The sequence below is a fragment of the Sinohyriopsis cumingii genome, chromosome 12 (assembly GCF_028554795.1).
Source record: "Sinohyriopsis cumingii isolate HCF-2022 chromosome 12, ASM2855479v2, whole genome shotgun sequence".
In the NCBI taxonomy this organism is placed as follows: domain Eukaryota; kingdom Metazoa; phylum Mollusca; class Bivalvia; order Unionida; family Unionidae; genus Sinohyriopsis; species Sinohyriopsis cumingii.
In genome coordinates this window covers 5,579,672-5,594,780 of record NC_142972.1, presented here as the reverse complement: position 1 = coordinate 5,594,780, position 15,109 = coordinate 5,579,672, and the positions used below count along the sequence as shown (strand labels likewise).

At 34.5% G+C, this 15,109-nt stretch overlaps 1 protein-coding gene and 1 long non-coding RNA gene across 2 annotated transcripts; one reads left to right on the top strand and one right to left on the bottom strand.

Moving 5' to 3' along the window:
- Positions 1-2,434: 2,434 nt before the first annotated feature.
- On the bottom strand, positions 2,435-3,558 carry LOC149785946 (uncharacterized). Its single transcript, XM_089978089.1, has 3 exons — positions 3,522-3,558; positions 2,706-3,017; positions 2,435-2,624 (listed from the first exon to the last, which is right to left on the bottom strand). The coding sequence occupies exons 1-3, from the start codon at positions 3,556-3,558 to the stop codon at positions 2,473-2,475; spliced, it is 501 nt and encodes a 166-aa protein (XP_089834215.1). The 3' UTR covers positions 2,435-2,472.
- A 1,421-nt stretch (positions 3,559-4,979) lies between these two features.
- On the top strand, positions 4,980-6,579 carry LOC149785945 (uncharacterized). Its single transcript, XR_016424845.1, has 2 exons — positions 4,980-5,033; positions 5,079-6,579. It is a non-coding gene; the product is annotated as an uncharacterized LOC149785945 (long non-coding RNA).
- Positions 6,580-15,109: the final 8,530 nt, after the last annotated feature.

The window sequence follows — 15,109 nt, the reverse complement described above, 5'->3', positions numbered from 1 at the left end:
CCTTAAGTATTAGGACAGCTAAGCAAAGTTGGCTGTAGTTAGGCATGAGGGTTTAAATTGCAAAATGGTGTACATTTAGAATGCCATAGAGAAAGCAAGTATGACATCTCCCATTTATATGCACTACTTCAAAAACAATATTTTACTCTTGTTGCTAGCAGATCATGTACTTGTTCAGTAACAGTCATTGAATTTTCTATATTATACAGTCATTGTATTTAGATATAAAGCATTTCTGCATGCAGTCACTGAGTGTAGGTATCAAGTGTATTTCAACATCCAGTCATTGTGTGTAGTTATCAAGTGTATTTCAACATGCAGTCATTGTGTGTACGTATCAAGTGTATTTCAACATCCAGCCACTGAGTGTAGGTATCAAGTGTATTTCAACATGCAGTCATTGTGTGTAGGTATCAAGTGTATTTCAACATGCAGTCATTGTGTGTAGGTATCAAGTGTATTTCAACATGCAGTCATTGTGTGTAGGTATCAAGTGTATTTCAACATCCAGTCACTGAGTGTAGGTATCAAGTGTATTTCAACATCCAGTCACTGTGTGTAGGTATCAAGTGTATTTCAACATCCAGTCACTGTGTGTAGGTATCAAGTGTATTTCAACATGCAGTCATTGTGTGTAGGTATCAAGTGTATTTCAACATGCAGTCATTGTGTGTAGGTATCAAGTGTATTTCAACATGCAGTCATTGTGTGTAGGTATCAAGTGTATTTCAACATCCAGTCATTGTGTGTAGGTATCAAGTGTATTTCAACATGCAGTCATTGTGTGTAGTTATCAAGTGTATTTCAACATCCAGTCATTGTGTGTAGTTATCAAGTGTATTTCAACATGCAGTCATTGTTTGTAGGTATCAAGTGTATTTCAACATGCAGTCATTGTGTGTAGGTATCAAGTGTATTTCAACATGCAGTCATTGTGTGTAGGTATCAAGTGTATTTCAACATCCAGTCACTGAGTGTAGGTATCAAGTGTATTTCAACATCCAGTCACTGTGTGTAGGTATCAAGTGTATTTCAACATCCAGTCACTGTGTGTAGGTATCAAGTGCATTTCAACATCCAGTCATTGTGTGTAGGTATCAAGTGTATTTCATCATCCAGTCATTGTGTGTAGGTATCAAGTGTATTTCAACATGCAGTCATTGTGTGTAGGTATCAAGTGTATTTCACCATCCAGTCATTGTGTTTAGGTATCAAGTGTATTTCAACATCCAATCACTGTGTGTAGGTATCAAGTGTATTTCACCATCCAGCCATTGTGTTTAGGTATCAAGTGTATTTCACCATTCAGCCATTGTGTTTAGGTATCAAGTGTATTTCACCATCCAGCCTCAGCATTTTGTTGCATGTTCAAACAGACATTTATTCCATAAACTTTCATTAAGATCCCATAGTGCAGAGATTAGCAAATTTCTTGGTTCATGAGCAACCAAAATGGGTCAGATATACAAAAATATTCTGATTTGTTGTAAATGTAATATATTAAAGTTGACCTCATTGTATGCATGATTAGATTTGCAACATTACTGGTGCTTGTGTTTTTATTTTTGTCATATTGCGCCTAAACTCATCTATGAAATATCTTAGGTATTTTTCCTTCTATTAAAGTTGTATTTTTGCACCATGTGAAAGACATTCTGGACATGTTTAAATCAATATTACTTATACTGTAGCAAATTTTAATTTCGTTGCTTGCTTCTGCCTTAATTTATTAATTCTGTTGAAAGCTATTCATGTCATGCTATCAGTATTCAAAAATGTGTCAAGGTTTTGTTGTAAATAAATGTTGTATTTCAGTATTTAACTATCAGATATCTTGGCTGCTAGTTGATCTTCATATGCTGCACTTGCATTTTCAACTTTATAAAAATCATCTTGACTCTACTATCATTAACCCTTACAGTGAATCTGGGATGCCTTCAGTGAGCCAACCATTAGATGTTCAGTAAGCCTGGCATTAGGTCTTCAGTAAGCCTGGCATTAGGTCTTCAGTAAGCCTGGCATTAGGTCTTCAGTAAGCCTAGCATTAGGTCTTCAGTAAGCCTAACATTGATGTTCAGTAAGCCTAGCATTAGGTGTTTAGTAAGCCTGGCATTAGGTGTTTAGTAAGCCTGGCATTAGGTGTTTAGTAAGCCTGGCATTAAGTGTTCAGTAAGCCAGGCATTAGATATTAAGTAAGCCAGGCATTGGGTGTTCAGTAAGCCAGGCATTAGATGTTCTGTATGCCTAGTGTTGAATTTCAGTAAGTCTAGTGTTCAGTGTTCAGTAAGCCTAGTGTCAGATGTTCAGTAAGCCTAGCATTAGGTGGCTAGTCTAGCACTAGGCTAACATTTGTACTTTACAGGCTGTTGATAGGCAGCATTAGGTGATGAAAATCAGCAGTTAATAGAGATGGTGCATGCAAATTTTGTTTCACTCATAGAAAAGCTTGCCACTGAGAATTGTAATGAGCAACTAAGAGATTAATTTACATTGACTGTCATTCACACCTAGATATGTGGTTAATTCATGTTGACTGTCATTCACACCAAGATACATGGTCAATTCACATTGACTGTCATTCACACCAAGATACATGGTCAATTCACACTGACTGTCATTCACACCTAGATGTGTGGTTGTTAATTCATGTTGACTTTCATTCACACCTAAATATGTGGTTAATTCATGTTGACTGTCATTCACACCAAGATACATGGTCAATTCACACTGACTGTCATTCACACCTAGATGTGTGGTTAATTCATGTTGACTGTTATTCACACCTTGATGTGTGGTTAATACACACTGACAGTCATTCACACCTAGATATGTGGTTAATACACATTCACTGTCATTCACACTTAGATTTGTGGTCAATTCACATTCACTGTCTTTCACACCTAGATATGTGGTTAACTCGCACTGACTTACATTCACACTTAGATCTGTGGTTATCTCACATTCACTGTCTTTCACACCTAGATATGTGGTTAATTCACATTGGTGTGTATTCAGATCTGATTAATCCATGACCTAGACTAATATATTTTCTAAAGGCATGTTAATTTTTTTATCCAAGAAGAAAATGGTTTAAATGTTAGAAACGTTCACTGCAGTGCCAACTTGATGCAAGCATTTGTCCATGATGTTGAAAAGTCATACGAGTGGACAGGTTTTTGATTCAGAGGGAGCAAATTATCTAATGTGCTTGCATGCATGGTTTTGTCCTTACTGAATGGTGCTATCCTTTCTCAATGGTGTTATCCTTACTGAATGGTGTTATCCTTAACTGCATGGTGTTATCCTTACTGAATGGTGTTATCCTTACTGAATGGTGTTGTCCTTAATGAATGGTGTTATCCTTTTTGAATGGTGTTATCCTTACTGCATGCTATAATTCTTAATGAATGCAGCCCTGAAGTCTAAATAATTTTTAAGATACAGTTCCACATCAGACTATATACTGTTATGTCATTGTTGTACATTTGTTCCATTTACAAAACCGCAGTTGAAAAATTTACAAATTGCCATCTTGTAAACTGTCAGCAAGAGACCCATTTTTTGGCCAAAAGCAAAATGCCCACATTTTAAAAATGTCAAATTTTTTGTTATTTTAAAAAGTTGTATAAATAGATTCTTATTTTCACAGAAATATTTAGGTAAGCCATATGGGATTATCCTATTTAAAATGCTGCATCATTATTGCACCTTAATCTTTTTATGAGACACAAATTTGTGTTTGTGCTATTTGTTTGTGCTATTCTCGAGTCCAGAGTGCTCAGGAAAATCTTGAACACAGATGATGAGAACATGCAGACATTCTCTGAAGTGACTCATTGTTACTGTTCATGGAGTGTCGTGCACAAGATTTTACATGTTAGCATTCAGGTTTAATTTGAATGTGTGTACCATATCTACACAGATATAATACACACACATACAATCTTGGTCATTGGAACCCTGATTGTCTCTTTGTTTAATTTGAACTACTATAAATTGTCAGACTTACTTGTAGTAAGTAACCTTGATGGATCTATGTTGTAATGAATATATCACTGAACAGTTAAATTAGTCATGTCTTGTCCTGTCTCTTTTTAGAAAAGTTTATGTTCATATCTCAAGAATAACAGTCAAGGTCGAAGCATTATTGAAATGACTGAAAAAAGCACAATGCTGATAGATTTATTGTGTCTGTTGCAGAATGTTCAAGAGGGCACTTGTGTTTCTTGTCTAACATATATTTATACAGGGTTTGTATGGTTCTAGCTACGCCCTTGTCTAACATAACTTTAAACAAAGTTTTGATGGCACTTTGCCCTTATCTAACAGATTTATGCAAGGTTTGTGTGGTGCTAGCTTATACCCTTGTCTGACATATTTGTACAGGTATGTGTGGCGCCAGCTTATACCCATGTCTGACAAATTTGTACAGTTATGTGTGGTGCCAGCTTATACTCATGTCTGACAAATTTGTACAGGTATGTGTGGTGCTAGCTTATACCCTTGTCTGACATATTTGTACAGGTATGTGTGGTGCCAGCTTATACCCATGTCTGACAAATTTGTACAGTTATGTGTGGTGCCAGCTTATACTCATGTCTGACAAATTTGTACAGGTATGTGTGGTGCCAGCTTATAGCCATGTCTGACAAATTTGTACAAGATGTGTGTGGTGTCAGCTTATAAGTATGTCTGACAAATTTGTATAGGTATGTGTGGTGCCAGCTTATACCCATGTCTGACAAATTTGTACAGGTATGTGTGGTGCCAGCTTATAGCCATGTCTGACAAATTTGTACAAGATGTGTGTGGTGCCAGATTATACTCCTCTCTAACATTTGTACAAGGTTGTGTGGTGCTAGCCTATGCCCTTTTCTAACAGATATTGCAAGGTTTGAGTAGTGCTAACCTATGCCCTTGTCTAACAGATATTTGCAAGGTTTGTGTGGTGCTAACCTATGCCCTTGTCTAACAGATATTTGCAAGGTTTGTGTGGTGCTAACCTATGCCCTTGTCTAACAGATATTTGCAAGGTTTGTGTGGTGCTAACCTATGCCCTTGTCTAACATATTTGCAAGGTTTGTGTGGTGCTAGCTAGTAGCTTGCAATAATAGGTGAGCAAGAACAGAGAGCATTACAATATCTGTGTTAATGGCATGACATTGTACAACTGTAATAAATGCATTACAATAACTGTGTTAATGGCATGACATTGTACAACTGTAATAAATGCATTACAATAACTGTGTTAATGGCATGACATTGTACGACTGTAAAAAATGCATTACAGTAACTGTGTTAATGGCATGACATTGTACAACTGTAATAAATGCATTACAGTATCAGTGTTAATGGAATGATATTGTACAACTGTAATAAATACATTACAATATCTGTGTTAATGGCATGATATTGTACAAATGTGTAATAAATGCATTACAATATCTGTTAATGGCATGATATTGTACAACTGTGTAATAAATGCATTACAATATCTGTGTTAATGGCATGATATTGTACAACTGTGTAATAAATGCATTACAATATCTGTTAATGGCATGATATTCTACAACTGTGCAATAAATACATTACAATATCTGTGTTAATGGCATGATATTGTACAACTGTAATAAATACATTACAATAGCTGTGTTAATGGCATGATATTGTACAACTGTGTAATAAATGCATTACAATATCTGTGTTAATGGTATGACATTGTACAACTGTAATAAATGCATTACATTATCTTTGTTAATGGCATGATATTGTATAACTGTGTAATAAATGCATTTGTGTCATCACTTCAAACTAAGCTTTTTCACTGGCTTGTGTAGTTGTTTAGTCTTTGTTAAAGGTTAGGCCCATTATTTGACTGGCTTTCTTAAATGCATACGCTGAATGTAAGTATTCAGAACTTTCTTGTATACTGTTTTTGACAGCTTGGTCCTGACAAAGCAGTTTATTCTAAATTTTGTCATCTCACTATCTATGATAAATGTTTTGTGTTTTACTTTCTTTTTGAAAATGGAATAGGAAATATAAAGCGAATCCAGAAGAAAGCTAAAAATTGGACTGCATAGATATTTGAATCGTCTTGTGTGGTTAATTACTGGTTTCCAATTTGTTATGCCTGTTCGTGTTTTTAAAATATTATGCAGACCATGCTTAAGTACCCAGTCACAGTGTGCAATTCTGATAATGTATCTTGGTATATTTGCTTGTGTATAATGCATGTGACTGCTGTCACTAAAGAGTCTGGCAGATGAAACAGTACTCTGTTCTGTATACCTATATTTTCATGTGAACAGTGTTTACCCAAATCAGGTGCTGCTGCATTAAACTACAAAGCAGTGTCAGGTTGGTGCATGTTAAACAGGTGTTAAAATCGTCTATCTTGATGCCCGAGGATGTTATTTTTCAATAAAATTATTATTATTCTGGGTGTGCAGATATTTTGAGGAAATACAGGTGGTTGTGTTTGATAACTGTACAGTCTTAATCTGTCTTGTTTAATATGGAAAATGCTTGATGTAAAAATTGTACATATTATATCAAAATAAAGTGCTCCATTTATAACAGTCTTGCATTTTTATTTGGCTCTTGTGGAGAAAAAAATGCAATCTTATTTTGCAAATTTGCTTTCTGTACTTAATTTTACTAATATATATGTGTTTCAGCCTATGGTGAAGTTCTGTGTGTTACTTTCTTATTCAGGTCTGGCTGCTGGCTAAATTGTACTAATATGTATGTGTCTATGGTGAAATTCTGTGTGTCACTTTCTCATTCAGGTCTGGCTGCAGGCTAAATTGTACTAATATGTACATGTCTATGGTGAAGTTCTGTGTGTTACTTTCTCATTCAGGTCTGGCTGCTGGCTAAATTGTACTAATATGTATGTGTCAATGGTGAAGTTCTTTGTGTCACTTTCTCATTCAGGTCTGGCTGCAGGCTAAATTGTACTAATATGTATGTGTCTATGGTGAAGTTCTGTGTGTTACTTTCTCATTCAGGTCTGGCTGCTGGCTCTCATATCTTTATGCATGGATTCCTTTTGGTTAGTACAACACTCTTCCACCAAGAAAAGGTCAATGTGACCCATACTTTTACTTTTCTACTTTTGGCCAGTATACCACCCAAAGAAAGGCAGAGTTTCTCTGGTCTTGAAGCATACAGTATATTGTTTACAACATCTGTATATGTGTCCATCTGTGTTACCTGTTTTGGTTTTTGCACACTAACTTAACATTTACATAATCCGACTTGACCAAATCTTTTGGATGGCTTGCACAGAGTAAGGAAGAGGCCTATTTTGGGTGAAAAGATCAAGGGCCAAGATTACTGCGGCCGAAAGAAGAGGTATGGATTTTGCATAACTAAAGTTTGTGTAGAGATTGTACTTAATGTAGAAATCTGATTGAAGTCAGATATTCACTGTCATATGTCATCTTATGGTGACCTATGTTATTACCATAAGCACTAATTTTATCAGCCAATCAGATGAAGTCCTAATCTTTGCACTTGGGAGACTGAGCAGTCTGAAGAGCATCAATGTGTGCTAATTAGTTCAATTCACTTTCAAATTTCTGAAAGCTGAATTTCAATTAGCTAATTCAAAGGTCACCAGAACATGACCCCTATGCAATCACTGTCAGATCTTCATGTAGGACAGTGGAGATCTGAGAGTGAAGACCTGATTGTGTAAAGAAGAGAACTGTTTGTTTGGGGTCAAGGTCATTCTGATTCAAAGAACAATTGCTTTTGCACAATAATTTTTATATGAAAGTTCCTCGACCATGCTTTGTGGATGGCTTGCATGTTGGATACAAAAGAAACTTATAGATTATTTGGGGTCAAAGGTCAAAGTTATGGTACATGCAAGTCTAATAAGAAACAATGGTTTCTGCAGAGTAAGTTTTGCTTCATTGTAAAGGTAATTGAGACCTGCTGGTCAGTCATTTCCAGAGCCTACCATGCACTACTAGTGTCTACATGGAGGACTATCAAACATTGGGTTGGTGTATAACATACCATGCACTACTAGTGTCTACATGGAGGACTATTAAACATTGGGTTGGTGTATAACATACCATGCACTACTAGTGTCTACATGGAGGACTATTAAACATTGGGTTGGTGTATAACATACCATGCACTGCTAGTGTCTACATGGAGGACTATTAAACATTGGGTTGGTGTATAACATACCATGCACTACTAGTGTCTACATGGAGGACTATTAAACATTGGGTTGGTGTATAACATACCATGCACTACTAGTGTCTACATGGAGGACTATTAAACATTGGGTTGGTGTATAACATACCATGCACTACTAGTATCTGCATGGAGGACTATTAAATGTTGGTGAATAACATACCATGCACTACTAGTGTCTACATGGAGGACTATTAAATGTTGGTGAATAACATACCATGCACTACTAGTGTCTACATGGAGGACTATCAAACATTGGGTTGGTGTATAACATACCATGCACTACTAGTATCTGCATGGAGGACTATTAAATGTTGGTGAATAACATACCATGCACTACTAGTGTCTACATGGAGAACTATTAAATGTTGGTGAATAACATACCATGCACTACTAGTGTCTACATGGAGAACTATTAAACGCTGGTGCATAACATACCATGCACTACTAGTGTCTACATGGAGAACTATTAAATGTTGGTGCATAACATACCATTTACAATTATCATATTACTTGCGAGAACCAATGTCAGGAAATTTTGTAGTTGCCACAAACCATGAATCTTACATTCTCAATAAACAATTATCCATCCTAATATGTAGGACTTCCAGGATAGCAGACACCTATGCTTGAATCAGAGTACTGACCAAATGTAATGTATAGACTAAGGACTTCCAGGATAGCAGACACCTATGCTTGAATCAAGAGTACTGACCAAATGTAGTGTATAGACTAAGGACTTCCAGGATAGCAGACACCTATGCTTGAATCAGAGTACTGACCAAATGTAATGTATAGACTAAGGACTTCCAGGATAGCAGACACCTATGCTTGAATCAAGAGTACTGACCACATGTAATGTATAGACTAAGGACTTCCAGGATAGCAGACACCTATGCTTGAATCAAGAGTACTGACCACATGTAATGTATAGACTAAGGACTTCCAGGATAGCAGACACCTATGCTTGAATCAGAGTGCTGACCAAATGTAATGTATAGACTAAGGACTTCCAGGATAGCAGACACCTATGCTTGAATCAGAGTACTGACCACATGTAATTTACATGATGCTACCATATCTGTAGTTAGATGGCATATTGTTTTACCTGTGTTTGTTCATCCCATCTTGTCATGTCTTGTCACAATAACATTTCAAGGACTTCATGGATTCAGACCTAATTTGGTATGGCGCTCTACATTAAATTTAGATCAATTTTGTCCACAGGGAATAAAGTCTCAGAATTCCAAAAAATTTAGGAATTCCTATAGTTTGCTAATATTCCAGTAATTTTGCATATCTCAAATACTGATCAGGTCCTAGATGTTGAAATTACCAAATATACATAGAAATGCCTTATTATAAGGCAGTTTAGTTTTAATAAAGATTTTATTCCATTTAAAGCAACTTAGTTTTAATTACAAATTCATTCCATTTAAAGCAATTTAGTTTTATTAAAGGATTTATTCCATTTAAAGCAATTTAGTTTTATTAAATGATTTATTCCATTTAAAGCAATTTAGTTTTAGTTGAGGATTTATTCCATTCAAAGTAATTTTGTTTTAATTCTTAATTTATTCCATTTGAAGCAATTTAGTTTTAATAAAGAATTTATTCCATTTAAAGCCTTTTAGTTTTAATAAAGAATTATTTCCATTTAAAGCAATTTAGCTTTGATAAAGAATTTAATCGATTTAAAGCAGTTTAATAGTAATTAATGAATTCTTCCATTTAAAGCAATTTAATTTTAATGAAGGATTTATTCCATTGAAAGCAATTTAATTTTGATAAAGAATTTATTCCATTTAAAGCAAATTAGTTTTGAGAATTTATTTCATTTAAGCCAGATTAGTTTTAATAAAGAATTTATTCCATTTAAAGCAGTTTAGTTTAAATAAGAATTTATTCCATTTAAAGCAAATTTGTTTCAATTAAGGATTTTATTTAAAGCAATTTAGTTTTAATTAGTTATTTAAAACACTGAAGGCAATTTAGTTTTAACAAAGAATTCATTCCATTTAAAGCCATTTAGTTTTATTTAGTTTTAATTAATGATTTATTCCATTGAAAGCAACTTAGTGTTGATAAAGAATTCATTCCATTTAAAGCAATTTAGTTTTAATAAAGAATTCATTCCATTTAAAGCAATTTAGTTTTAATAAAGAATTTAATCCACTGAAAGAAGTTACTCTCTCCATATATTTTTGTACATGTATTCTACATGGTACAACACAGTTTTTTGCAACCTGTACTTGTATAGGTTAACAACATTTCAACTTCTCTTACTCTTGTTTATATTAGAACATGTACTTGTATAACTTAATAACATTTCAACTTCTCTTACTCTTGTTTATCATAAAACATGTACTTGTATAGCTTAATAACATTTCTACTGCTCTTACTCTTGTTTATATTAAAACATGTACTTATGTAGCTTAATAACATTTCAACTTCTCTTACTCTTGTTTATCTTAAAACATGTGCTTGTGTAGCTTAATATTTCAACTTCTCTTACTCTTGTTTATATTAGAACATGTACTTGTATAGCTTATTAACATTTCAACTTCTCTTACTCTTGTTTTTATCTTAAAACCTGTACTCGTATAGCATAATAATATTTCAACTTCTCTTACTCATGTTTATATTAGAACATGTACAGCTAACATTTCAACTTCTCTTACTCTTGTTTATCTTAAAACCTGTACTTGTGTAGCTTGATAACATTTAAACTTTTCTTACTCATGTTTATATTAGAACATGTACAGCTTAATAACATTTCATCTTCTCTTTTGTTTATCTTAAAACCTGACTGGTGTAGCTTAATAACATTTCAACTTCTCTTACTCTTGTTTATACTAAAACCTGTACTTGTATAGCTTAATAACATTTCAACTTTTCTTACTCTTATCTTAAAACTGTACTTGTGTAGCTTAATAACATTTCAACTTCTCTTACTCTTGTTTATCTTAAAACCTGTATTTGTATAGCTTAATAACATTTCAACTTCTCTTACTCTTGTTTTATCTTAAAACCTGTACTTGTGTAGCTTAATAACATTACAACCTCTCTTACTCTTGTTTATACTAAAACCTGTACTTGTATAGCTTAATAACATTTCAACTTCTCTTTCTCTTGTTTATCTTAAAACCTGTACTTGTGTAGCTTAACATTTCAACTTCTCTTACTCTTGTTTATCTTAAAACCTGTACTTGTGTAGCTTAATAACATTTCAACTTTTCTTACTCATGATGTTTATATTGAGATTGTAGCATGCAGTAAAAATAAGACACATTTGTAATCTTGTTTGTAAGTCCATCTGATAGGAATATGTAATCTATTATACTAATGATTTCATTGACGAAGTAGTCCATCATTCATACTCGAAATCTAGCTTAGGAAGCAGTCTGAGACTTTTACTCCTTCAAGTGCCTTGTGAAAATATACCAATCCAGTTTGCATAAATCCCATCACAGCATAAAGTTTTGGTTTCACATTTAGAGAAGTTGCATTAGGTCTATTCTATTTATATATTTTGGGGGGTTTCCAAATACATCTGTTTATTTTCAGATTAACATTTATGGTCAAACTGCAAGTTGTAAACCCGAATCCACAGTTTCACTAGTAAAGGTTCTGATAATTGTGTCCAATATCATAGCTGCAATGAATTTGCCAATGAAAAGATTTTAAATAATGTAGTCTTGCTTCTCAACACAGAAAAAAGATTCAAAATAATGTAGTCAGGGGTTTCCATCTCAACACTGTAATAAGATTTCAAATGTAGTTGGGGGACTGCTTCTCAACCAGTAAAATGTCATATAATGTAGTCAGGGGTTTGCTTCTCAACCAGTAAAATGTCAAATAATGTAGTTTGGGGATTGCTTCACAACCAGTAAATTTTGTGAAATAATGTAGTCAGGGGATTGCTTCTCAACCAGTAAAATGTTGTCAAATAATGTAGTCAGGGGACTGCTTCCCAACCAGTATAATGTCATATAATGTAGTCAGGGGATTGCTTCTCAACCAGTAAAATGTTGTCAAATAATGTAGTCAGGGGATTGCTTCTCAACCAGTAAAATATTGTCAAATAATGTAGTCAGGGGACCACTTCCCAACCAGTAAAATGTCATATAATGTAGTCGGGGGATTGCTTCTCAACCAGTAAAATGTTGTCAAATAATGTAGTCAGGGGATTGCTTCTCAACCAGTAAAATGTTGTCAAATAATGTAGTCAGGGGACCGCTTCCCAACCAGTAAAATGTCATATAATGTAGTCAGGGGATTGCTTCTCAACCAGTAAAATGTTGTCAAATAATGTAGTCAGGGGATTGCTTCTCAACCAGTAAAATGTCAAATAATGTAGTCAGGGGACTGCTTCCCAACCAGTAAAATGTCATATAATGTAGTCAGGGGATTGCTTCCCAACCAGTAAAATTTTGTTAAATAATTTAGTTGGGGGTTTGCTTCTCAACCAGTAAAATGTTGTCAAATAATATAGTCAGGGGATTGCTTCTCAACCAGTAAAATGTTGTCAAATAATGTAGTCAGGGGATTGCTTCCCAACCAGTAAAATGTTGTCAAATAATGTAGTCGGGGGATTGCTTCTCAACCAGTAAAATGTTGTCAAATAATGTAGTCGGGGGATTGCTTCTCAACCAGTAAAATTTTGTCAAATAATGTGGTCAGGGGTTTGCTTCTCAACCAGTAAAATTTTGTCAAATAATTTAGTTGGAGGATTGCTTCTCAACCAGTAAAATGTTGTCAAATAATGTAGTCGGGGGATTGCTTCTCAACCAGTAAAATTTTGTCAAATAATGTGGTCAGGGGTTTGCTTCTCAACCAGTAAAATTTTGTCAAATAATTTATTTGGAGGATTGCTTCTCAACCAGTAAAATTTTGTCAAATAATGTAGTCGGGGGATTGCTTCTCAACCAGTAAAATTTTGTCAAATAATGTGGTCAGGGGTTTGCTTCTCAACCAGTAAAATTTTGTCAAATAATTTAGTTGGAGGATTGCTTCTCAACCAGTAAAATGTTGTCAAATAATGTCATTGGGGGATTGCTTCTCAACCAGTAAAATGTTGTCAAATAATTTAGTTGGGGGATTGCTTCTCAACTAGTAAAATGTTGTCAAATAATGTCGTTGGATGATTGCTTCCCAACCAGTAAAATTTTGTCAAATAATGTAGTCGGGGGATTGCTTCTCAACCAGTAAAATTTTGTCAAATAATGTCGTTGGGGGATTGCTTCCCAACCAGTAAAGTTTTGTCAAATAATGTAGTCAGGGGATTGCTTCTCAACCAGTAAAATTTTGTCAAATAATGTAGTCAGGGGATTGCTTCCCAACCAGTAAAATGTTGTCAAATAATTTAGTTGGGGGATTGCTTCTCAACTAGTAAAATGTTGTCAAATAATGTCGTTGGGGGATTGCTTCCCAACCAGTAAAATTTTGTCAAATAATGTAGTCGGGGGATTGCTTCTCAACCAGTAAAATGTTGTCAAATAATGTCGTTGGGGGATTGCTTCCCAACCAGTAAAGTTTTGTCAAATAATGTAGTCAGGGGATTGCTTCTCAACCAGTAAAATTTTGTCAAATAATGTAGTCAGGGGATTGCTTCCCAACCAGTAAAATGTCAAATAATTTAGTTGGGGGATTGCTTCTCAACCAATAAAATTTTGTCAAATAATGTAGTCAGGGGATTGCTTCTCAAATTGCTTTTCAACCAGTAAAATGTTGTCAAATAATGTAGTCAGGGGATTGCTTCTCAACCGGTAAAATGTTGTCAAATAATGTCGTTGGGGGATTGCTTCTCAACCAGTAAAATGTCAAATAATGTAGTTGGGGATTGCTTCTCAACCAGTAAAATGTTGTCAAATAATGTAGTCAGGGGATTGCTTCTCAACCAGTAAAATGTCATCAAATAATGTCATTGGGGGACTGCTTCTCATCCAGTAAAATGTTGTCAAATAATGTAGTCGGGGGATTGCTTCTCGACCAGTAAAGTTTTGTCAAATAATGTAGTCAGGGGATTGCTTCTCAACCAGTAAAGTTTTGTCAAATAATGTAGTCAGGGGATTGCTTCTCAACCAATAAAATTTTGTCAAATAATGTAGTTGGGGGATTGCTTCTCAACCAGTAAAATGTTGTCAAATAATGTAGTCAGGGGATTGCTTCTTGACCAGTAAAATTTTGTCAAATAATGTAGTTGGGGGATTGCTTCTCAGCCAGTTAAATGTCAAATAATGTAACCATGGGATTGCTTCTCAACCAGTAAAATGTCAAATAATGTAGTCAGCGGATTGCTTCTCAACCAGTAAAATGTCAAATAATGTAGTTTGGGGATTGCTTCTTAACCAGAAAAATGTCAAATAATGTAGTTAGGGGTTTGCTTCTCAGCCAGTAAAATGTTGTCAAATAATGTGATCAAGGGTTTGCTTCTTAACACAGTAACATATTGCCAAAAGTCAGTAATTCATTGATAAAACTGATAATACTGGAGATTTCCTGAAATTTACAATTTATGGGAGTTGAAAAATTTCAGTTTTCAACACAGCTAAAACAGAAGAGAAAAAAGATGTGGGGATCACAGGAAGAATTTTGTTTGCTTCATTCTACAGTATAATATGCTTCATTCAAAATTTTTAAAATGTTAAATTTGTAAAAAAAAACGTGAGAAAAACATATTTAAGTAAGTAATGGATGAACTTATGCAGACTTTTACATACAGTAGTCTTGTTATTTGTCATGAAGATTCATCAATGAGATTTGAACCGGACATTTTGATTGAAATTTTATTTGTATGTGGGGGGAGGTACAACTAATTTAATGTTATGATACTTACCTGTTGCTATTGCATAACTTACTCTTTTTCTGGTCAGAAAAATACCCTCAAATG

What these genes read in the sequence shown, in the direction of transcription:
- LOC149785946 (XM_089978089.1), bottom strand. Translation starts at nt 3,558, where the DNA reads ATGGGTCTCTTGCTGACAGTTTACAAGATGGCAATTT. An exon ending in AGTTTACAAGATGGCAATTT is followed by an intron (nt 3,018 to 3,521) that starts GTAAATTTTTCA and finishes TGGATTAATCAG; the next exon opens with ATCTGAATACACACCAATGT. An exon ending in TGAATTGACCATGTATCTTG is followed by an intron (nt 2,625 to 2,705) that starts GTGTGAATGACA and finishes CCACACATCTAG; the next exon opens with GTGTGAATGACAGTCAGTGT.